We start from the raw sequence: 23,876 nt of genomic DNA, 5'->3' as shown, positions 1-23,876 counted from the left end.
TTTCCTCGGTGAAACTTTTGACCTTTCTCTTACTAAATAAAAAATAAAACATTAGGGATCACAGTACAAAATTTGGTGCTTAGAGAGACAAATTACCCGATATTTGAAATTCAAAATGGTGGCCATTTTTGTGTTAACTCTATGAAGAAAAACAAAATTTTCGATTTTCGAAAAACTATGACAATGAAAGGTTTTCTAACACCAAGAGCTTTAAAAATGAACCCCCACAAGTGGTAGATCAGAAAAGAATTTGAAAAGTTTGAGAGTCCTAATATCTGTCCCCGAGGCGCGTTAAAACTCCATCTATGACCTTGAAGGTATCTTCATATCAAACGCTAATGCTGTAAATGATGAGGATTCTGAAGTTGTTGTCTCAGTTAGACATACCGGCATACAGACGACTGAAATGAATGATCTATACTGGTACGTTAACACCTGCATAGGAACCTGTAAACCAAATTTAGGATCAAATTGACCAAAAACTTCTGTCTTTCTTGCTTTCTTTGCTTGTTTTTTTTCTTATTTTGTAAACGCGAATGATAAATAAACACGTTGTCAAGAAGACACCCAAGAGGAATAACATTTCAATAGCGTCATATTGTGTTTTTTCATTCTCATTCAATGGTCTATTAACTTTTCACTACAGTTTGTCCATTGCCATAGGGATGAGATTATTGTTACATTGTTGCTGATTCGAATGACAGATAAATGTAATATGAAAAGGCCCGTAGCCCTGGGATTTCCCCGCTGATTTTTGTTTTTAGTGGCAAGTACAGTTTCTTGTTCCATTCCTCAAAGCATGTTGACATACACAGTATGCAGCTTGTCAACTCGAGTGCAACATGCCCTGTTATTGTTGACAAGTGAATTCTGGTCCGGACTAGAATTCAAATACGTACTGGACCAGTGCGTTTTGCACATATAAACTCTGTGTTGACTACATTGTCGATGTTTCAACATGCTTTAGAGTAGTACAGGAGCTTGCAAGTGACTGAAAAAAAATGAAAAATGCTGAAAAAAAAATCATCAAAATGTGACATCAAAACTGGTCCCTTCAAATCCATTCGAGTTACAGCCTCTGGTGCTTTCAGAGAAGTAAGTTCACGATTCTGTTTGCATTATTTATGCTACCAGCGTTCCAAGTAATCGCCATAGTAAAAGAGATCTTTAAAAAAGATCATAATCTCGACAATTATTGTAATGATTGTTCAATTTGTTCATGTGTTAACAAGCAGTTTGGTAGGGAAGTCAGTGTGTTTAACTGGTGAGAAACAAAGTCGATACTATACGTTAATCTGCTCAGCTCCCGAGCTGGACAACAGTCTTGCTTGTTCTCCGTCGTCATTTTTCAGCTTCTCGTCGTCATGGCAACGAAGAAGAACCCCAAACATGACGGAGTGCATCTAATATCGCGTACTTTTTTGTGTGTATGTAATTAATTATTCCCTGCTGATACGACATTTGGAATTATGGGGGCGTCTTTTGTGCGGTCAATAAATAATTCACCGCCTCTGCCAGGAAAGATGAAATTTAAGATTCAAAATAAACATCCCGCAATTGGCAATTTTTCCCCTGCGATTCGCGACAATGAGTGGCTATTCTTTGATCAACGTTCGCTGAGATGAATCTGGAATATGTAAACAACGTCCTTGCCGCGAATCATTTCAAGCTCGATACTTCTAAAAAAATCCATTTTTGTCAATAAGAATTGTAGCAGATACATATATTAATTAAACTTGCAACGCGTGTTCAATAATATCACTGTGTGACCTAGAATAAGCTTTTTAATTTCAGAAAGACTCACTAATTACCACTCTATTATACTTTAATCTTCACAATTTCTGTATGCAAATTTTGACAACAGAATTCCATTTTGTAAATGGGCAGTCATCTTGGTTGAATCCTTCAGTACTCTCCAGCGAGATGGAAACATAATCATGCACTGATCGCTAACAGACGAGAGCTGTAAATATTGACAACATTCTAGATTATATTCCAGAAAACAAGGACTTTCACATTTTTACAATACTTTTCTGATCTCCCACTTTTTGTGGGCCTATTTCGAAGCTTTATGAGTAAATAGAATTTTCACCTTATCTTTGTGGAAAATCGAAAATGTTGTTTTTGCCCCATAGAAAGAACACAGAAGTGGCGGCAATTTTGAATTTCAAGTGTGGGTAAATTTAAGGTAGAACGCACCTCGGGGACAGACATTCGGACGCTCAAACTTTTACAATTCTCTTCTGATATACTACATGTGGGGGTTCATTTTAAAGCTCTTGGTGAAAGAAAACTTTTTACCGGCTTAGTTTTTCGAAATTCGAAAATTTTTATTTTTCTCCATAGAGTTAACACTGGGATGGCGGCCATTTTGAATTTCTAATATCGGTAAATCTTGGGTAATTTGTTTCTCTAGTACCAAAATTTGCATGGTGACCCCCTATTTTTATTCTTGATTTTGAAAGAGAATGATTGAAAGATCCCTTGAGGAAAGTTAGAGCAAAAGTTTAAGTCTTTCACTTTCGAGGTGCATATTACCTTAAGGTAATCTGTTCCTTGGTTCATAAAATTGCACGGTGTTCCCTGATTTTTATCATCGATTTTTGAATAAGAATTATTGAAATTTTCCTGAACGAGTGTTTGGGCAAAGGTTGAAGTCTTTCACTTTCGAGACGCATAAAAAATAGGTCTTGCAATGACGACACTGACACTGTGTACAACGTGAAAAGCTATTGTCGACAAATGAATTCCGGTACGGCCTAAAACTGAGCTGTGTTGACACAACTAACGGATCTGCTCGCAAAGATGAACAACAGGCATTTCAGCATAATTTGGGGAGTACAAAAAGGTGACACAAAAGTATCTGATCCTGACACAGCACAGCTCCACATCCCATATAAAACGCGACTTCCTTCGCAAAACGGACAACCGACTGGCATGCATGTATGGTATACAGTACCAGTATCATCCAACACATAACTCTCGCGAGATCTCGAAAAGATCAGGAAGCAATCCACTCAATGTCGGCGTAATTTACAGCCGATGACTCGGCGTAAATTTGACAATTACGTATATAAATACCTTATCTCATCGCTAATCGAGGCAATACATTTGGTTTTCCAAACGTAATAAATTTGCTTCAAATACTGCCTTCAGCAAATCAACAAGGACAAGACGGAAAAGTACGTCAGAGGGAAGGATATTTTTGCTTCCATTTGTATATTGCCAGATAATAGATACAGCTTAATTGAGGGACGTGTCAAATCCCTTGGCTTGGGGTTTTTCCTCTTTAATGTATTTAGGTATCTCGTCTTGAAATTTACTCTAAATTTCGCTGGCATTTTTAACCTTTGCTTCATTTTCCCGTGTTCGTCTCCCGACGTCACGTTGCATTCTCTTACCCATAATTCACAGCGCATTATCACACTCAGCCGTGTAATTAATTACTGCTTCACATTTGTACCCCCCCAAAGGAAAACAAAAACAAAAACAAAAAATAAGACAAGCCTCAGGTAATATGCTCTTGAAATTCATGGTCGATTACACATTCATTACCTTGCATTTTTGAAGGAACAGACAGGTTGGCGGTGGCATTTAGTAGAGTGTACGATGGTCGATATTTGAATAACTTGAACTATCGAATTAAATGTCATCTCACTCTAGATGATGGAGATGGCAGACAAGAGACCCCGTCGGCATCAAGATCACCCGGAACGCGCCCTGTACCTGTTTTCTTTCATTACACATGAAATGTCAGAATGTTAAATAACGTGGGAGTAGAGAACAGACACAGGCCACTGGGGATACACATGAGCATTCAAATATCAAAATTCCTCATACCTTGTTAGCAAACACAAACACACAAGTACAATGTTTTCAACTTGTGCTGTCGCTCTTGTTGGTCATTTTTTTTTACGATACACTAAACATCTTACGACTGTCAATAAGTTAACCCTTTGAGCGCCAAAGTCAAGTCACCTTTAGAAAATATACTCCAGTCAATTTTTTTTTCAGATTTTTGTCAAAATTTTGATAACAAACTGTAGCCAATGATATGTGATGTCTATTTGGTCCAAAACTATAAAAAGATACAGAAAAATTCATAAAATTGGCAAAAATGCGGCACTAAAATTTTGGTGAGAACAATTACAGCACTCAAAGGGTTAATCCCAATATAGTTGGGAATTACTTGAAATGCTGTTGGCATTATCCATTATTTATTTTCTTATTTATTTAGGAAAATAGCACCACGCGAAAAGTGCCATTATTTAGTCGTTTATATTGTTTGTGCTCCCTAAAATGGCATTACTGACAGCCAATCGGCCATTTTGTATAATTGACTTAGTCACAAGGGAAGAGAAGACCTGTTGTTTTCTGACAATTTTCGTCGCCTTGCAATTATCTAGAAAATCGAATGATTCGTGTTTTGATGAGGTACGAGTATTCGCTCCGATAAAACTTGCTACGCCTGGTGTACAAATTTCCTTGACGGCAAGCTGTCAGCCGTGATACCCCGTCCACGTAAACTCGACGAATCGCGTACTGCAATCATACTGATGAAATTAGTGTGCGCTGTACATGAGCACGCGAAAAGAAATTTCTTATTCTGAGTTGTCTGGTGTATTTTCAATAGTGCCGAAGTCTTTGTGCATTTTTTTATTCCTCTTTCTTTCCTTTAGAAAATCGGCTCATGCCTTAATGACAGGGAGAAAATTCACAGTAGACGATAAAAAATATCGTCCCATCTCCGACAGTTTGTACTTTTCCTCGGGGTGTATCTGCAGATGCGTTCCATTAGTTAGCTAGGCTTTACACATTTGCTTTGGAAGAAAAAACAAAATTACATCCGGGAACGCCATTAGCAACTATTCACAAAATCTCAGAAAGCCAGCAGCAGCCGGAAGCAGCCATCAGCCTAGCCAGAAAGACCCTGAAGCAAATAATCCCCCGCGGGGAGATGTTCGCTGAACGTGTTCTTCGCTTTATCGCATTTTACAGCACTTTCTTCATATTTGCATTGCGCGGGGATTGTTTCCATTATTTGATCATTTTCTCGACAGATAATATACATTATTTACAGAAAAGGGCCTTTTCATCCGACGTTAGACTAAATCACTTATTGTTATCAACGAGACTCTGAAACCACTAACCTATTGAGAACTGCAACTATTAGACGCAGAGCGAGTTTCCTCTAACCCGTCGATTTGTTTTACTTAATTCCCTATTTACTACTATCGGCCCAATCTGCCGTGTCAATAAACCTACATTAGTTGATGGCCGACGCGGTGTAAAGTTGCCTCTCAAATAATTATCGCTTTCAGTCAGTTGAAATTTCGTATCTGCGCGTTTGTTTGCCTTCTCTCAGATATAATATCGAAGACTGGGCGGGGAAATTACATCTCCCTTCATCATATAGCCTATCAGTCTACAAAAGTTGTTTGTCATCGTTAAACTGTCCTTCCAAGTCGCTGACTTTACACACGTTTTAAGGTATCGGGTGAGTGAAAACCAAGCATTCACATCGCCAACCAAATTTTCTTTTCTTTGATATCGATTTTCGATCCTTGCCCTACCTGTTTCAAAGACCAACATCTTTTTGAAGTTTTGTTTGCTCCAGCTAACATTTTTTGCACTGTGGTACTTGGGGAAAAGTATTCCAACGTAGGGTTGAATATTTTGAAAGAAACGAAATTTCATCTGTAAACTTCCATCGTCCTTGGCTGTCCATTCAACTAACTGCGCGCACAATGTTATGCAGCAAATTTTCGAATGTCGTTGGCCATATTGTTTGTTGAATGGCACCCGAAGCTGCAAATACGCTGGTGCATCCTTTTATAATGAATGGCTGGCACCATTGCCGTCTGTGGCAGGATGCGGGAAGCCAGGCGGAATAAAATTGGCGGTGGGATGTGGGAAGCGAGGAAGAATAAAATTATCTAAGATGGGCATAATTGTATGTTTTTTTTCCTATAGCGCCTACGGAGAAAATAACAATCTCACTTGTCATTCACTCTGAATTGACTTCAGATACACGTGATTTTTAACACTGCTACGGAATTTTATCGTTTCATCACATTTAATGCCCAAAACACATATGGAAATAATGTAGCTGTATGCTGTAAATGTGGCCTTCACTACACTCGTGGGGACTGCGGTACGATCGTTTGACGACTCCCAAAATGCTATCAACGACCACTTATTCGGTTATTTGGACATTCAGCGATCGTACACTTCTATTTCAAGTCCTGTTTTATACACGACGATATATAGACCTAAGACTTTAAAGTCCCACTAGCTGTAACTCTTAAAATCCGGTGACCTCAAAATATCTTCCTATTCTCTCCTGGTTTTCTCTGAATTCTACCCTCTAAAGGGATATGGGCTTTCACTGCATTAGGAAACTATTCCTTTGTGAAGCATTTCACAAGTAAATTCAAATTTTAACAGTCATTTTAATTTCCCGCCATTTTCAAAAATTGGTAATATTACAAAGGAAACAGAACATACGATGTCACAGTTGAAAACATTCACCCCTATGCATTACATTGGACTACTCTGTGCAGTTTATGTGAAACTTTCAGTGGAGATATGCACAGTATCCATGGTTTCTGCTTTTTCGCATGGGACTGCGATTTAATGTTTGGGTAAACATTTAATCGCAGTGTAATCTTTATCTTGTTCAAATTTGCACATTCAGTCCCAGCTGCAATAATAAGTCTATACACACATCAAATTCGTACATTCTCAAAAACTTATTTTGGTTTTAAAGTAAAATCATAAAAATAATGGTAAAAGTACAGCTAGTGGGGCTTTAATTTATGCCTGTATTGATACAACATATAGGCGCTACGTTCATCACAGAGTCCAAGAGGACATGAAAAGTAAGTAAGGCCGCGTGGAACTCTCTAAATTACCATACACGTATGCAGTGATTCGTTATACACGTCAGCTTGGTACTCCGACAGCACTTATCTTACGTTATCTTGATCTTAAAGAAGATATGCCAACATTGTATTACCTCTCCAACATCTTAATGTGGATATGTACCAGCGTTTCCGTTACAATTTCAAAACTTGCGTACGATTTTACGCAACTGAGTTTTTATTTGCGTAAAATGTATTCAAAATGCGTACGATAGGAATCAGTATCTGAAGTGAGCTGGGCAGTCTTTTCTGTAGAACTTGGGGGTTTCCTGTAATGCGCATGCTCTATTAACAAAAAGCAACAACCTGGGGGGCTTCAAGGTGTAGCTGAACGCGTAACGTTTGCCATGCCGTGATGCATGTCCCGGATATGATCGTTGAGCAGCCAATGAGTTCATGTTCGAAGAAATACCTCCTGACTACGACATTAGTGTTTTCAAAGGGCCAACAAAAAGCAGATACTGTTCAAAGTCCAGCGGGACCTCTCAAGAATGCAACCCGACAGAGTCTAAATGGTCACCCGTAAACACTTTCCAAATAACATGCGACGTAATGACCATTAACTGTATTGTGGAGGGACCGTGGTGTTACCAACAACGTAGACTCAATCGATTCTCGAATTTTTGCATCTGTAGTGCCATTGTCTGTACAGAACTGATTGACATGACGTTTGTGATGATGAAATACAATGTTGCATAAAGTGCTGCGGTCTGCTAAAGTCTAAAATGTTGCAATATCATGATAAATGTCACTTTCAAGCAGGTGCATATGTTATATTTTTGTCCTGCATTGAACCACGTTCAGGCAATGTAGTGCGGGCCAAGTACGTCGTGTCATTGGGCGGCATTTCTCAATGCGTATTTGTTTACGCAGTCATGATTTTTTTTGCGTATTTCCGAACAATTTTGCGTAAATACGCAGGATTTTGCGTTAACGGAAACACTGTATGTACATGCCATGCTCTTCCCAGGATGTATGATAGAATCGAACGTTGCTTTAACCACAGACCCTCGAGGCTTCATGATGTGTTATTTAGTATTGTGTTGGAGAGTGCAATTTTTGCCATATTGTCTGTTCTATGGATGAGGTCAAATATGTATTATTGTAGCGGATGTTCCCCTACGCCAATAACTATGCTACCCTGTCGATGCACGGGTGATGATTTCAAATAGTGATATTTTCCACGAGTTCTGTCTTCCTATGTTAAGGGGAATGTGAAGGTCGCGGGAATATTCTAACTCTAGACAGCAAATATTTAGGAAGAGAAACTAAAAAAAAGTTCATCTGGAATTCCTTAAACAGAAGACGAGAATCCTCCAATTTCACATACCCTATGTGCGTGTCTGTCTCTGCTCGCTCTCTCTCCCCCCCCCCTCTCTCTCTCTCTCTCTCTCTCTCTCTCTCTCTCTCTCTCTCTCTCTCTCTCTCTCTCTCTCTCTCTCTCTCTCGTCCAAGCGTTGGAACAAGAATGTGAGTTGGTCAAGCTAAATTAGTTAATTAAAATACCGTTAATGAGGACCTTCATCTTAATCGTGTCAATCCATACGGGCAGAGACAAAATGAATATTGATGAGGACAGTGAATGACGCTAAAACATGGAGTACGCCAAAAATACGACAGTACGACCGTTTTTATCTCGTCATAACAAGGATAGCATTATTCGTGCAGGGATGGTTATGTCGTCCTTACATTTTTTTCGCCGCTGAAGTGCCTTTTCGATTGATGGTACGTGTTGTTATGGATCGTGTATGGTTTACACATGACAGCCTGTGTTGATTCTTTGTGACGATACTCGCATCGAACGCGAAGACGTGCACAGAGTTTCAAAAACCAATCGACTCACACCAAAAACAAACAACACAGTTCACCCCTACCTTAATTCGCTGACAACAAACAATCAGCTGCTCGTTTCAAACAGTCGCCCGGCGTCTACAGCTCACTGTTTACCGCGCGGAGTCCAGTCTCCATTGGTCTCGACTAAGCACACACGGTCAACCTCTACTCGTTTGTATGTGTTTCTCAAATCTGGCCAGTTTTACTCTCCCTGTGCTGTCGTAGTGCGTTGCGTCGAAGTGCGCCACGATGAAAGACAAAGCAGAGATCGGTAATAAGCTGCCAAGTCACCCAAGGAAGCAAATGAAGGCACTTTTCCCTACAGCCTGGAAAATGCCAGTATCAATTTCTGACTCCGAGTGGAGAGCGTATCTAGCGGCATTCAGCGGCAGCAGTCTGTAATGAAGTATGGTGCCGATTACGCGGCTGGATTGTGCGCAATACCATCCACGCATCGGCATGTTCTTCAGGTCGCTTACGTACAAATTCTATTAGCTGGATTCAGCAGGTTCTTAGAATAGACATATTCGTGATACACACATACACACACATACATACATACATACATACATACATACATACATACATACATACATACATACATACATACTACATACTGCTGTATGCATATATATATATATATATATATATATGTGTGTGTGTGTGTGTGTGTGTGTGTGTGTGTGTGCATGCGTGTCTATGTCTGTGTATGTGTGTATCGATTGATAGAGATAAAGATATATTGATAGATATATTAAATATATGTACACGAACGATTTATGTTTGTATAGATATATTAACACTATATATTATATGCATATATATATATATATATATATATATATATATATATATATATATATATATATATATGTATATGTATATAAACACGTATACGTACACCTATGTTTGCTGCATGCAGATAACATATTTACATGAAATGGTATAATATTTTCTACCGTACCCATTTCTTTGATTGCGGCCTAATTTATTGACACGTTGCCTAATTTATTGATATATCAAGGGCTAACTGGTATGAAAATTTGATTCCCATTTGCAAATGACATACATCTACATGGCCCTAAAGCTGCCATAAACACAGATTAGCAATAATATGCGTCTATATTAAACGCGAATGAAAAGCATAACAGATTAAATATGCATTATCACGCGCTCTGTGGCGATTGAAACCGCGCATTGAAACAATTAGGTCGACGAGAATTGGCGGCTTACTTGTAACACCGGGGCGGACTTACATTCGTGGGTTTTTAATCGTTGCTTCCGAATTCACGTTTCGATGACAATTTACGATAATGCCGTGTGATTGGCCCATTTCAAGCGCTGCGACTATGTCCATTACGAGCAAACGCCTGAGGTATGCAAATTTTAAGTGACGTGCATGAGTTCGTATCGCCGTAAATTCACTCGGGATAAACCGCTCGCGTGTCCCTTGCTAGTTGACTATTTATCGCCTTATTGATTAAAGAAAATTGGAAGTAGCTTGAACGAAATTTTAGATTTTTTTCAGACTTGTTGCTACCTACCAAATCAAGAATATCGGACAATCGCTGAACAGAAGATCTATATTTTCTTGCAGACGCTATTTTCTTCATCAAGGAAAATATCGACAACTCAAGGTACAATAGAGGTACTGTTCGTCTACTCTTCGTTTACCCTAGGGAATATTGTGTTGGATAAACGGTTAAAATAGTATGTCTCCCTGGTAAATCAATAGGACACTTTTGGAGCCATATACGGCAAAGGACACGGCATGCAAATGAGTTTGTATGAGAGTCGACTCACTTCTCATGTTTGCTTTCACAGTTCCCAAAGATTGAGCGAGTTCAGTCTTTTCAGAAATCAGTATTGAATATCTATACACGCGAAATCTGGTGACAAAATACATCTGAGTTCCGGAGAAACCACTTTGGCGGTGCTCTGCATTTGTGAGATGTAAATTCCCTCAAAGCATATTTAAATACCGTTTCACTGGCAACTCGAGGGCAAGAAGTGCGCATCGACCTTGAGACGAAACGCTAAGCTACGCGACATGATATAATGAGAGAACGCAAACTAACTTAAAGTATTACTCTGTGTTACTCAACTGGTATGAACACTCCTTCATCTACATTATACAAGAGTCGTTATCGAATTGGAAAATCGGAAAAAAAACCTCCGCACATCGAGCAAGTTTCATTGCGCTTCGCAATAATCATGGTAGGCAGAAAGTCTCGCATAGTACCACCATGAAATAACGGAAGTCCCAATACACTGCAGCACTGCCGCATTGCACGTCACTGACCCTCTTTGATCGAATTGCTGATCGTGCACCGAAGTTTTCTGCGGCGCCCCCTGTGTTCATATCGTGCACCGACGCACGCAGGATACCTCAGGTGTTGTTGTCTGTTCTCACACAAAATTCTACGCACCTGGACAAAATGTCTCATCTTCTGCCGGAGACAATCCAAACTAAGACATCTTCCATCGGGTTTTACCAAATTGGTATGACATGTAACACAACACATGCCTGACAAAGCGCTTCCTAAAAAATGTAGATACGTCAATCAACGCCTACGGCCGAAGAAATCAAACTTTTATTTGAATAACTTCCACATTTCCATTGTGCCTTTGAGGGCTAGTATCCGTAACTTTCAATGATTAGTTTCACTATATTTGTTCTTTTAATATGTCACCGACAGTTTTCTTGTTCTCCTCCCATAGTATTTTGAGATACACGCTATTCAGGTTATCGACTCAACCTGTATATATGTAGACTGCAGTCACTGTTGACGGAGCGAATTCTGGTCCGGACTAGAATTCAAATACATGTAGAAGTAAACTAACAGTGCAATGTACTGATGTAGACGCTGTGTTGACAAATAGTCGGTGTTTCAACATACTTTGGGGAGGAGAACAAAAACTTGCGCTTGACATGTAAAACTAGTGAAAGCCCTTGACTAGCCCTTTCAAAAAGTACGGATAATGATTTTCGATCAAGGACTGAGGAACCTGATCGCACTTTAAATTACAGTATCGTAAACAACGTTAACAGTGGCGATTGGTTTTTCTCCGGCGTTGCGGGGTCTGCGACTAACTCCACCCCTCGATGTCATGACACCATACGTCGAGAGTGCACACCTGCCGACTCAATGAATTCTAACTCGGTCGCAGTATTTATATAATTGACTGCACAATTCTTCTTTGCTGTGATTAATAAAGCATCGCTACCTGTTTCCGTCAGGTGTTAGGCCATCCCACACTTACCTAGATAAAGAGAACATTTACCATTGTCCCGGTGGACCTAGCGCGAAATATTTCACTAACGAAGTCACTGCCGTGTAAAATTGCTTTCCGCTCTCAGTTTCCATGGTAATAATCCACACTTCATTAAGTGAATTCCCAAGGTACGCGTTACCTTGGTAACGGGGAATTTCTGACGCAATTGCCGCGTTCAGTTAAGACCGGCTGTTCCAGATGCCGAGAAACGTCGCGCGCAGCCATGGCTTTTAAGATGTATAATAGTGGCAGATCGTGCGCCCCTTCCTAGATGGTTTATTTTAGCGCACGTTAATGGACCGGGGCTGGGTGTGGATGTGGTCCATTTCGACAAACTGCCATCGATGAAAATTGAGGCAAAACAGCGATAATCCCAACATCAGATCAATGAGATCAATGCTAATTATCCTATCTTGCTGATATTACATTGACGATGACCGTATGTTTTTTTCCCGAGGATAGTTCTGACAATGCTGATATCTTGCCGTCTATGAAGCGGCCTTGGCGTCTGCAGATGTACCCTTGAAATAATTATTAGAGAAGAGGGAGAGATTGAAGTACGGTGGCCCCTACACGCCACGGAATTCTACTACTTTTGAATATAAACTCTAATTTTTCTTGACAATATCTTTAATATTTGTAAGACATTTTATTTTTCCACCGCAAACTTTTAATTTTGTACGGGCAACTTTATCTTAACATTATCTTAACTTTAACTACTCGAAAGTAGTTTTAGTTTTAACAAAAAAGAAAATATGTTTCTCAAAAGTATTTTTATTTTGTAAACAAACGTAAAATTTTTTCAAGATAACAAACTCCCCTACACGTCATGGAAATTTATTACTTTTGAACATAAACTCATATTTCTTGACAATATATTTAATATTTGTAAGAAATTTTATTTCTCCACAGCAAACTTTTATTTCTGAACGGGGAAACTTTATTTTTGGGGTAAACTGTTTTTAAAAACTTTTAACAAAAACACTTTAACTTTTAAAGAATAACTTTAACTTTGAACAAAATATTTGTTTCTGAAAAACGTTTTTTATTTCGAAAAGAAGTAAAAATTGTTCACAGCAAGAGTTTAAGATTTTTGCTGAGCGCGAACTGAGTTACTTAAATGACATAACCTTATGTTTTTAGAGCAGAAAACTTAAATTCTTAAAGAAAAGTTTTATTTTTCAAGAGTAAAATTAATTTCTTTATGGAAAAAAGATTTTCTCAGAGCAGCAAATTGAAATATAGCGAATAAAACTTTTTTCTCAATGGACAGAAATTATTTTCTGAAGACAACAAAACTAATTTTTTCAAGAAATATTTTCTACATATGAGTGTGGTTTAAGAATTTGGTAAAACTGAACTGAGAAAGAACGAAAAAGGAAGGATGAAAAAGTCAAACTTACTTTTCTTCAGAGCGAAATTTATTCCTGAGGAGAAATATTTCATGTGAGGGCGCAATTACCTATAATGCATAGCAAACTCTTTCTAGCGAGAGTGAACATATTTTTGGGAAGAGTAAAACATTTTTCCGACGAGCAAAACTATTTTAACGGCGGCGGAAGTTAAAGTATCCCACCATGCAACACCTAAGTGTGATGACCCAGAGTCTCCGAGTTGGTAGCCGGTATCAGACAGTTCGTGTTCGTGTCGGCTACATGGACGATCTGCTCTCCGAGACAACCATGACTGACTTCATAACAGTCATAAGTGATACGGGCACGCCCGCCCGGCCCTACCCTGCCTGCGTACGATGCTGTGTGTTGGGGCTGTATAACGCCGGGAACTCACAACATCATACACAGGGCTACGGGCACGCGGGTCAGTTGCCACTTGTCTGAGTCCCCGAAGAACGGTTTTATGTTTGAGTGATTCGTCCTGACGGCAGACGGTGTGCGACGGGACCGCATTGGGGTTCTTCATTAGCTCTGCATTGCATAGCCCTGGCCCTGCGTACACGGTACAGGTCTGTGTGTTCCCGGCGATACGCTGGGAACACACAGACCTGTACGCAGGGCTATGCATGGCAGGGCTGTGTGTTACCGGCGTTATACAGTCTCCCACTACATAACACCGGTAACACACAGCCAATGTGTGTGATATTCATTTTTTCTAAGAGGAGAAGCCAGATTCGTAATTTATAGAAACTGAAAGTGAACCGAGCCCGCCAGATTTGACCACAGTCGCGGACTGGTTTTGACTTTCACGTGCTTTGCGGGGTCAAAAACGTGAAAGTCAACCAGCCCATAAAAGGCATATCCCGTCCGAAAACGCCACAGCAGTGTACTGTATTGAACCAGGCTCGACTGTGGTCAAATCTGGTGGGCCAGGTTCAGTTTCAGTCGAAGACTCTATCAATTACGTATCTGGCTTATAGAAAAGATGACTATCACACAACATAACATTAACAACACAGAAACTGATGAAGGAATAGCTCTGCATGGCAGGGCTGTGTGTTACCGGCTTTATGTGGTGGGATGCCGTATAACGCCGGTAACACACAGCCAATGCAGAGCTAATGAAGGAACCCGATGCGTCCATCCCGTCGCACAACGTCTGCAGTCAGGACGAATCACTCAAACACAAAACCGTTCTTCGGGACTCAGACAAGTGGCAACTGTTGAACTGACTCGTTTGCGTGCCCGTGCCCATAGCCCTGCGTACGATGCTGTGTGTTCCCGGCGTTATACGGCCCCAACACACAGCATCGTACGCAGGCAGGGTAGGGCCGGGCTAGCTGCAGTACAGTACGGCAAACCGTCCGACCCAAATACCCAGGTAAAACCTCGAGGTACTGTACTGCAGCTAGGGCCGGGCTAGCGTGCCTGTATCGCCGATGAAGTCAGTCATGGTTGTCTCGGAGACTCTGGGTCATCAAACTTGGGTGTTGCATGGTGGGATACTTTAACTTCCGCCGCCGTTAAAATAAAGTTTTACTCGTCGGAAAAATGTTTTACTCTTCCCCAAAATATGTTTACTCTCGCTAGGAAGAGTTTGCTATGCATTATAGGTAATTGCGCCCTCACATGAAATATTTCTCCTCTCAGGAATAAATTTCGCTCCGAAGAAAAGTAAGTTTGACTTTTTCATCCTTCCTTTTTCGTTCTTTCTCAGTTCAGTTTTACCAAATTCTTAAACCACACTCATATGTAGAAAATATATCTTGAAAGAATTAGTTTTGTTGTCTTCAGAAAACAATTTCTCGCCATTGAAAAAAAAGTTTTATTCTCTGTATTTCAATTTGCTGCTCTGAGAAAATCTTTTTTCCATAAAGAAATTAATTTTACTCTTAGAAAATAAAACTTTTCTTTAAGAATTTAAGTTTTCTGCTCTAAAGACATAAGGTTATGTCATTTAAGTAACTCAGTTCGCGCTTAGCAAAAATCTTCAACTCTTGCTGTGAACAATTTTTACTTCTTTTCGAATAAAAAACGCTTTTGAGAAACAAATATTTTGTTCAAACTTAAAGTTATTTTTTAAAAGTTAAAGTTTTTTTTTTGTTAAAAGTTTTTAAAAACAGTTTACCCCAAAAATAAAGTTTCCCCGTTCAGAAATAAAAGTTTGCTGTGGAGAAATAAAATTTCTTACAAATATTAAATATATTGTCAAGAAATATGAGTTTATGTTCAAAAGTAATAAATTTCCATGACGTGTAGGGGAGTTTGTTATCTTGAAAAAATTTTACTTTTGTTTTACAAAATAAAAAATACTTTTGAGAAACATAATTTGTTTATGGTTAAAACTAAAAATACTTTCGAGAAGTTAAAGTTAAGATAATGTTAAGATAATGTTGCCCGTACAAAATTAAAAGTTTGCGGAGGAGAAATAAAATCTCTTACAAATATTAAAGATATTGTCAAGAAAAATTAGAGTTTATATTCAAAAATAATAGAGTTCCGTGGCATGTAGGGGCCACGGTATTGAAGAGACAGAGACCGACAGACAGACAGGGAGGCGGGAAGATAGAGAGACGCAGGGAAATACTGCATATACCTGGGCACACAGACAGACAGACAGACAGAAACAGACAGACACAAAGATATAGACAGACACAGACACACACGCAGACACACACATATACATGTGTGTGTGTGTATGTATGTCTGAAGATTGCGAAATGTATGTAATATATATATTATTACCTTAATTGTACTTACTGTAAAGTAGTTTGCGGTACATACATACATACATACATACATACATACATACATACATACATACATACACACACACACACACACACACACACATACACACACATACATACACACATACATACATACATACATACATACATACATACATACATACTACCTGAAATTGTAATCACTAAGTACACGACATATTCCCAGCCACATTGATGAATTTATGACGGAAACATTCGGTCTCACTGGATATCATCTACGACTATTAACACCCTTCCGAATGTGCAATGAATATAGAGCTGATATCATCAACGTTCATGAAAAACAACGCCCTCATACCCTAATGATAAACAGGTTGAATCATGTTTTCCACACTGGGAGTGGGTAGAATGGATTGCGAATCGGTTGGTGGTGAGATTTCCCAAATGTGGGAGGACAGTTGCGAACAGGTTTTTATATCCCTAAAAATTCAGTTCTGTTCAAAATACCCTAGCGTAGTATATCAGCGGTGCCAACACACATGTGTATGCGCCCCACAATCCCATAAGATTTCATAACATTCAGTGTTTTTTTCTGTCGGATTGACATATGCAACCTGACGTACCTACTCAGCAAGAAGCTGGTGATCAAAAAAAACCCACTGCATTCGCCTACATATCGTTATGGGTGTGAGAAGTGTATTAATGATATACTTCTTGGCTGTATCAGATTGTCAATCGTCTACCTTTTGATATGAAAACCGGTTCAGGGTAGTCGCAAATGCAATTTGAACAAAACTTCCCGTTTGCTCAGTTTCGCATTTCTCCTATTTTCCGAAAATATATCCCTTCTCCCGGTTATTTAATCGGTTTGCCGGATAGAAACGTTTGGGATCAGGATCAGTTAAAAGGATTTAGTTTTATTTCATCCGATGTCCAGCTTTTGACATCACACCACCACGGAATATTTCATTTGGGGCTCAATTAGGCCCTACCTCCTAGTCTTGTCATTGTGAACATTAACTTCTGTTATTTTTCGAACGGAACCAGTCCCATCATGCAAAAAAAACCCTGCAGTATACACGAGAAGTACTAGTATATTGAACAACTTGGGTAACTGACGACAGCGTGTAAAAGCAGCCAATATGTGAGGGAGTTTAACCCTGTCACCAACATGGTTTGGCCCAAACCTACAGTGTTCACCAATGGTGATTGTGGACCAGTTTAACAGGAAATACGGGTGATCAGGTTGACAAGCATTCAAGCCCGCCACTTCTCTCTCGTACCATCCTCGTGGCAGAGTAAAAGCTCACCTTTATACATTTCACGTTAGAAGAAAATTCTAAACTTTTCTATCAACACTGATCATTTCTTTCGGCTCAGGTTGTTCCAGCCGTCTGAGTTCTCGGGACCCAAATGGGTAACAATTTAGTAAGTTGAAGCTGCACTTCGAACTAGTTTCCCCGCACGATGGCCATACGCTTTTTATACCAAGCTATGTAACAGTGGATAAACATTAAAAATCATATTAATACTTGAAACATAAATGACAGACACGAAAAATCACATGAAGTTGTCAAGCCTCATCTAAACTACATCAGTCCTAGAGTATCGGCACAAAACAACTAACATACGCCTAGGCTATATACAGATCAACAGAACGGTGACATTAAGAGAATATTACTAACGCAAAGAAAAACTGCGTCGATGAACTGTAACATCATTTTTCACACAAGTTTCGTTTCACCTGTAGCTGTAACTCTTGAAATTTTTTTGACCTGAAAAAGGCTTTCTACTTTCTCTGGTTTTCTATAAATTCTACAAATTGAAAGGATATAGTCTTTTATTACAGAAAAATTGGACAAATAAATTTAAAGTGTTATTTTGATTTCCCGCCATTTTTAAAAACTGGTAATATTACAAAGAAAACAAAGCATGTGATGTCCTAGCTGTGGAAACGCAGCTATCTGTTGGCGGGGTAGCGTGCGTCGCCAGTGGAAAACATTCAGCACTATGCATTATATTGGACTACTCTGTTGTTTCTGTGAAGATTACAATACATATATGCACGACGTACAATGTTTTGGCTTTATTTGCATGAGGGCGCTATTTTACGTTTGGGCAAAGTTTATTACTTATCTTGATCAAAATTGCACATGCAGTCCCAGTGGACAGTTTATTATACTTGTATATACACCCCTCAATGAGTACATTCCCACGACCCTTTTTTTTAGTTTGGAAGTAAACTTACAAAAATAATGCTAATGATAGGCCTACAGCTATTGGGCCTTTAATATGTCACGTCCCTATTGTAATTTTTTATCTTTGAGATAATATGCGATAAGATAAGATTTGCGATAAGAGTTTCCCTGATAGACAGCAACAGGTGTCACAGTGATAGGAATAAGGACATGAAACAAAGCGCGCCCGCAAGCGTTGGACATTAGAATTTATTGCAGTTTGGATCCAGAATCACATTACATGTACACTTTACAGTCATAAAACACTGAATCTAAATCGATTTAAACTCGTCCAGTGTCCTCTAGCAGTGATATACAAGTACAACAAAGGCAAGCATATCACTGTAAACAAATACAGGGACAGTTTGAAGCCAGATGCGGTGTATGTAGTCATTGCATTATGAGATACCAGTATGTGTGTTTGGTGACTGTGCAGCGGTATAGCTGTATAGCTGTGAATACATGGGGGTCGTGATATAGCAAATTTGGTTCAATTTTCTGTTACCTAGTAGTAGAACAGTTGTCACACGTGAATTTTTTGCGTCCCCTCCCTTTGTTCATAATTTTTTAGTGTAGATTTCTTACTGATCATCATTTTCAGTAACCCTACCTTTCTTCCGAACCCCTGGCAGTAATGACGGCCCCTTTAGCAATGACTGATGGACTGTTGGGCGAGGGCTTTCCCGTTCACAGGTGGTGCGCATCGGCCCTCAAGCTCTACATATATTAGAGAGCCGAAGAAAACCTCATACGCCTGTGTTCAAGACTGTGCACAACCCCTAAAACTGTGTCATGGCCTGCCACGACACGTTGTTTCTAAGTTGATGCCGGTGATGTTTCAGAACGTTCTGAGACGAAAAAAAATACATGTCATGTGCCATATCGCACTCACACTTACCATTCAATCACCTTACGCTCTGTCCGATATTAACGCGCAGTGCAGTCGCTGTGTGCACAAGCCGATAGGAGGAGACTGTGATTAGAGATAAACTCCATTCAATACACTTATCAAAATCCAAAAAGTCTAATACACTAGCGCCCGTGGAACGGAAAATTAAGCATAATATACGTGGTGAATAGTTTGAACATTCGTGAATTTGTGGGCTCTCACAGGTTGCAGGTTTGGTTTGTAATCCCCGAGGAGGAAGTGGATAAGAGGGAACAAAATCTTCTTTTCTGGAGTTTCCCTCTTACAAGAGAATACGGAATGAGGAAGTATTTTATTCAAATTCTCCATTCTTCGCTTTTCACGCCAATGTTTCTTAATTTGCCGAGCGAACTCAATCGTATCAGCAGACGCTTCCTGTGCATTCCAGAAATTATGTCACCCACGCCTTCTATACCTCTTCTGTCAGCAATGAGGTCTGTAACCTCCACAAATGTAATAATCTCCAAAAATGTAATATCAACCACAATTGTAATAAAATCAACCACAAATGTAATAAAATAGTCAACCATAAATGTAACAACCCGCAACCACAAATGTAATAAACAAATTAACCATAAATGTGATAAAACTCAACCATAAATGTAATAAACTTGAACTTGCATATGTGATCATTTGTTTATCAATGCCCTGAGTAAATAATAACTTTAATAAGACTAGTGTAATGTTATTGCATACTTTCCTGAAACTAGGTTTCCTTTCCGAAACACAGAATAGAATACTTTGAGAACGCTATCAGAAAACGGCGAGGCACTGATCAAACCGTTAGATAATGAAAGTGGAACAGCAGTTCTAGACACTGATAATTACATAATAAGGAAGCGTCAAAATAACTCGTCAACCAGTGATACCACACAAAGTTTATGACAGATGACTCAGAACAAATAACAGAGAAATATAAAACCTTATAACAGAAACTTACGACACAAAACATGTTGACGAGAACATATATTTCAATCTAGTAAAAAACAATACGAACACTACCTTGAACACAGTAGAACAAAATTAGACATCCTGGCATCCCTAGTGAAGGAACAAACTTCAAGTGGGAAAACATAGGAATACAGACAATCTATCGATTATTCCACACAATTTATCCACTGAAGACGAATTTTAGGCAATTGATTAAGAAAGTACGGCAATTTTCGAAAAAACGGCGTTAAAGGATCTTAGTGTTATACAGTCTTCCCCACTCTGGAGTAGAGACTGCACTGATATTCAGATAACAGCTGTGTCTCGCCATGACCAATCAGTTCTGTACACAAAACAGGGAAACGTAAAATACACTTTCAAACATGCAAAACACACTAAATGCAAACAATCAAGAAATGAATAATGTGTGGAGTTGCTTTCCTTATTACATAGATCAATATTTAAGGGCTAATTCCTCAATTGCAACGACAAAATAGATTTATTACATTTATGGTTGATAAGTATTACATTTATGGGTGTTTTATTTATTACATTTATGGTTACCATTTATTACATTTGTGGTTGGTGTTTTTATTACATTTATGGTTGATTTTTGTTACATTTATGGGCGATATTACATTTATGGGTGCATTTTATTACAATTGTGGTTGATATTACATTTGTGGAGATTATTACATTTGTGGAGGTTACAAGGTCTTCCTCGAACGTACACAAAACTCACCATATTTAGCATCGGAGGGTGGTTGCTCGGAAGCATCTGGGTTCTAAATACGAACAAAGGGTCGCTGGCTTCGAAAATGCACGGAATAAAACCACTAAAATGAGTTTCTTCAGACTGATTGACACGCAATTTGATTATTAATCAGACGTACGTAGATCCTTGCTCATTAGTTTCGAAACTAGTCTTTGGTTCAGCCCGCGCATTTCCTTGGCTATTTTCCGCCTCCGACGCAAACAAAGGAATGAAAAGTTACTGGGCATTGGGAAGTCAAACGCACAAATTGTACCATAGTCCCTCGCATGGTAAAAAACAGCATTGAGCTATATCTTTTCAACACATTTATATTTAAATTGATATTCATGTCATAAGTTGATTGAAGTTCATAATATATCCAAACTTAAAATTATGTTTCCATCGCGTATAAATTGCTACTCCGCAGATGTCCGATCGGGTTGTTATCTCTAACAAAGACTGCCCATGTGAACACAGTTGGCTGTTGTTCAAATTACAATTTCCTCTTTACTCTGCAAAATACAGGTCTCAAAATGTGGACAACGGTCTGAGCTTACTCAATTCCATTACTAATAAAACATATTCCTTTCTGTATGTGGGCCAGACTTGTCATCACAACTACCAAAAATTAATTGAATAAAGACAAACGTTAGCTGTGTGTAGTTTAGACATGAGAATTTTCAAATATTAATGCACTGAAGTTACTGAACAACTGAAGTTAAAGAGCTGCAAATTTTGATAACATTTTCATAATTTTTTGGTGTTTAACTAGCCGTGCGTACAGATCTTGTGTTCCCGGCGTTATACGGCCTCCATCACGCCGGGCCTCGGACCTGTACGCAGGGCTAGTATTAAACATGTACATTTTTGTCACCTTACAGGCTGTGTTGACAGTTTCAAGTTTGGTATACTTCTACTTAGTAGAACGAGGAACTGCGTTTGACAAACGTGGCTAAATTTACTGGAAAACAAATCAAAAGTTCTTGCTCATGAAATTTAATCCTTCTCGTCTGGGTGTGGGGCGAGTGCAACTGGTAGAGTCTGGCCAGCCGGCCCGCTGAAGTGATAACCGAACGATGTCGTGGCCGAAGTTTCTTCTAAGTTGAACTCTGCGACTGGAACGCCACGCTGAGCGACCAGTGGAGCAAACATGGCTGCAGGGTACACAACAGACGAAGTACCGACAACAAGACACAGGTCACATTTTTCAAGTTCGTCATCAACTCGTGATAGAACTTCACTGTCAAGACCTTCCCCAAACCACACCACATGGGGTCTTGCCAGGGCCCCACAGCCTGCCTGATTACATCGCGGAAGATCCGCTTCGGGTATCCTGGCATCCTCAGCATCCGGGTCAGGGGCCCCCTTGCCGGCAAGCGCAGGGACGATGGGACTGTTCCAGTCTTCTCGTACGGTTTCACATTCTGTACAGCGGACTTTGAAGAGAGTCCCGTGCAACTCGATGACGTCGTCGGTCCCGGCGCTATGGTGTAATCGGTCAATATTCTGAGTAATCACCACAAGTTTACGTCCTTGCCCTGCCAGTCTTTTCTGCGCTGCCGCAATGGCTTCATGTCCTGGGTTTGGCATCTTGCTTAAAACCACTTCACGCCTGTAGCTGTAAAACTCCCAAACTAGCGACGGGTTTCGTCCGAAAGCTTGTGGAGTGGCCAGGTCCTGCGCCTTCCAGCGTCGCCAATAACCTCCAGCTCCTCGGAACGTGGGTATACCGCTCTCTGCGCTGATACCTGCACCGGTCAGAACAACGATGTACTTCGCCTTCGAAAATACTTCCCGAAACGCCGCCATGTCGGAACTAGGGCGCGATCGTTCGGCCATGACTGCTAGCGACTTCAATCGGCGAAGAAAATTAGATGTCGCGGTTGCAAACATTGAAATTTAAAGGCGTTTGCCCATGTCATGACAAGTTTGTATACCTGTACGTCTACGGTCTAGCTTCCGGTTGACATAGTGCCGTGCACTTTGACCTTCGCAAGGATTTTGAATATTGGACGGCCCTAACCGTGCTTTTTGCCATCTCAGCGAATTATGAAATACATTGAAAGTTATCGATTGTTATTTACTGTTAAATTTCTATTTATAGGTGAACTTGAAAACATATTGAAAATAATAACTCAGCATAATGAGGAAAGAGTACGCTCTCTGTATTCTCATGTTGCCTCCGATGAGGGCGCAATTCGCTTTTCGAGACTGCGCGGCAAGTTAAGCTCATACTTGACTTTCCTTGGACGAAGCACATCAAATACAACTTTTGGAGGGGTTTAGAATTGGGGTTAGGTTAGTTTCAGGGTTAGCATACTTACATGTAGACATGTTTATATCCTATCTAAGAAAATAAAAAACACATAACATGTGAAAATGAAATCCTGAACAGCACGCATCCTTTCCTCGAACTATCACTCTGCCCGGACAAACACAAACTTTCTCAAGGGGCGCAAGCTGGGCTACCCTCCGGGTCACGCACACAGATTTCAATTCAAGGGAGCAACGCCTAATTCACTGCCGACGACAAGAAATGAGCATGAAGCGCACTGTCATTCGATAAAATCTCGCATATGGGCCCTAATTTACCTATCATTCTTCCATATCCACATTTCGACCCGGTCTTACAATGTCTCCAATCAAATTTCAAGTTGTGTACTTTTTCAATATACCACAGTTGAAAGTATTTTCAGCTGAACTAATCGCGTAATCTTATCTTTTATGAAGAACTTCGCTGACTGTTGTTGTCAGCGTATCATAAATATTTATTTATTTATTTATTTATTCATTTATTTATTTATTTATTCATTCATTCATTGATCAATATTGCTACATTACGTACTGTGACAATCCATGAGTGGTTGTTTAA

The 23,876-nt window shown here is 39.6% G+C and overlaps 2 protein-coding genes across 2 annotated transcripts in view; both read right to left on the bottom strand.

Annotated features, from left to right (window-relative positions):
- Positions 1–9,169, bottom strand: part of LOC139143831 (octopamine receptor beta-2R-like) — a 55,926-nt gene extending 46,757 nt beyond the window's left edge. Inside the window, exon 1 of the mRNA XM_070714411.1 lies at positions 8,798–9,169. The gene's annotated coding sequence lies outside the window, so the exon portion shown is untranslated. The remainder of the gene's footprint in view (positions 1–8,797) is intronic.
- Positions 9,170–18,588: 9,419 nt separating this feature from the next.
- LOC139143830 (NAD-dependent protein deacylase sirtuin-5, mitochondrial-like) lies at positions 18,589–22,971 on the bottom strand. Its single transcript, XM_070714410.1, has one exon. It carries the CDS (start codon positions 22,895–22,897, stop codon positions 22,001–22,003), a length of 897 nt encoding a protein of 298 aa, XP_070570511.1. The 5' UTR covers positions 22,898–22,971; the 3' UTR covers positions 18,589–22,000.
- Between the last annotated feature and the right edge of the window lie 905 nt (positions 22,972–23,876).

The sequence above is a fragment of the Ptychodera flava genome, chromosome 11 (assembly GCF_041260155.1).
Source record: "Ptychodera flava strain L36383 chromosome 11, AS_Pfla_20210202, whole genome shotgun sequence".
Classification (NCBI taxonomy): domain Eukaryota; kingdom Metazoa; phylum Hemichordata; class Enteropneusta; family Ptychoderidae; genus Ptychodera; species Ptychodera flava.
Note: the sequence above shows the minus strand (reverse complement) of the source record. Positions and strands in the feature narration are given on the sequence as shown.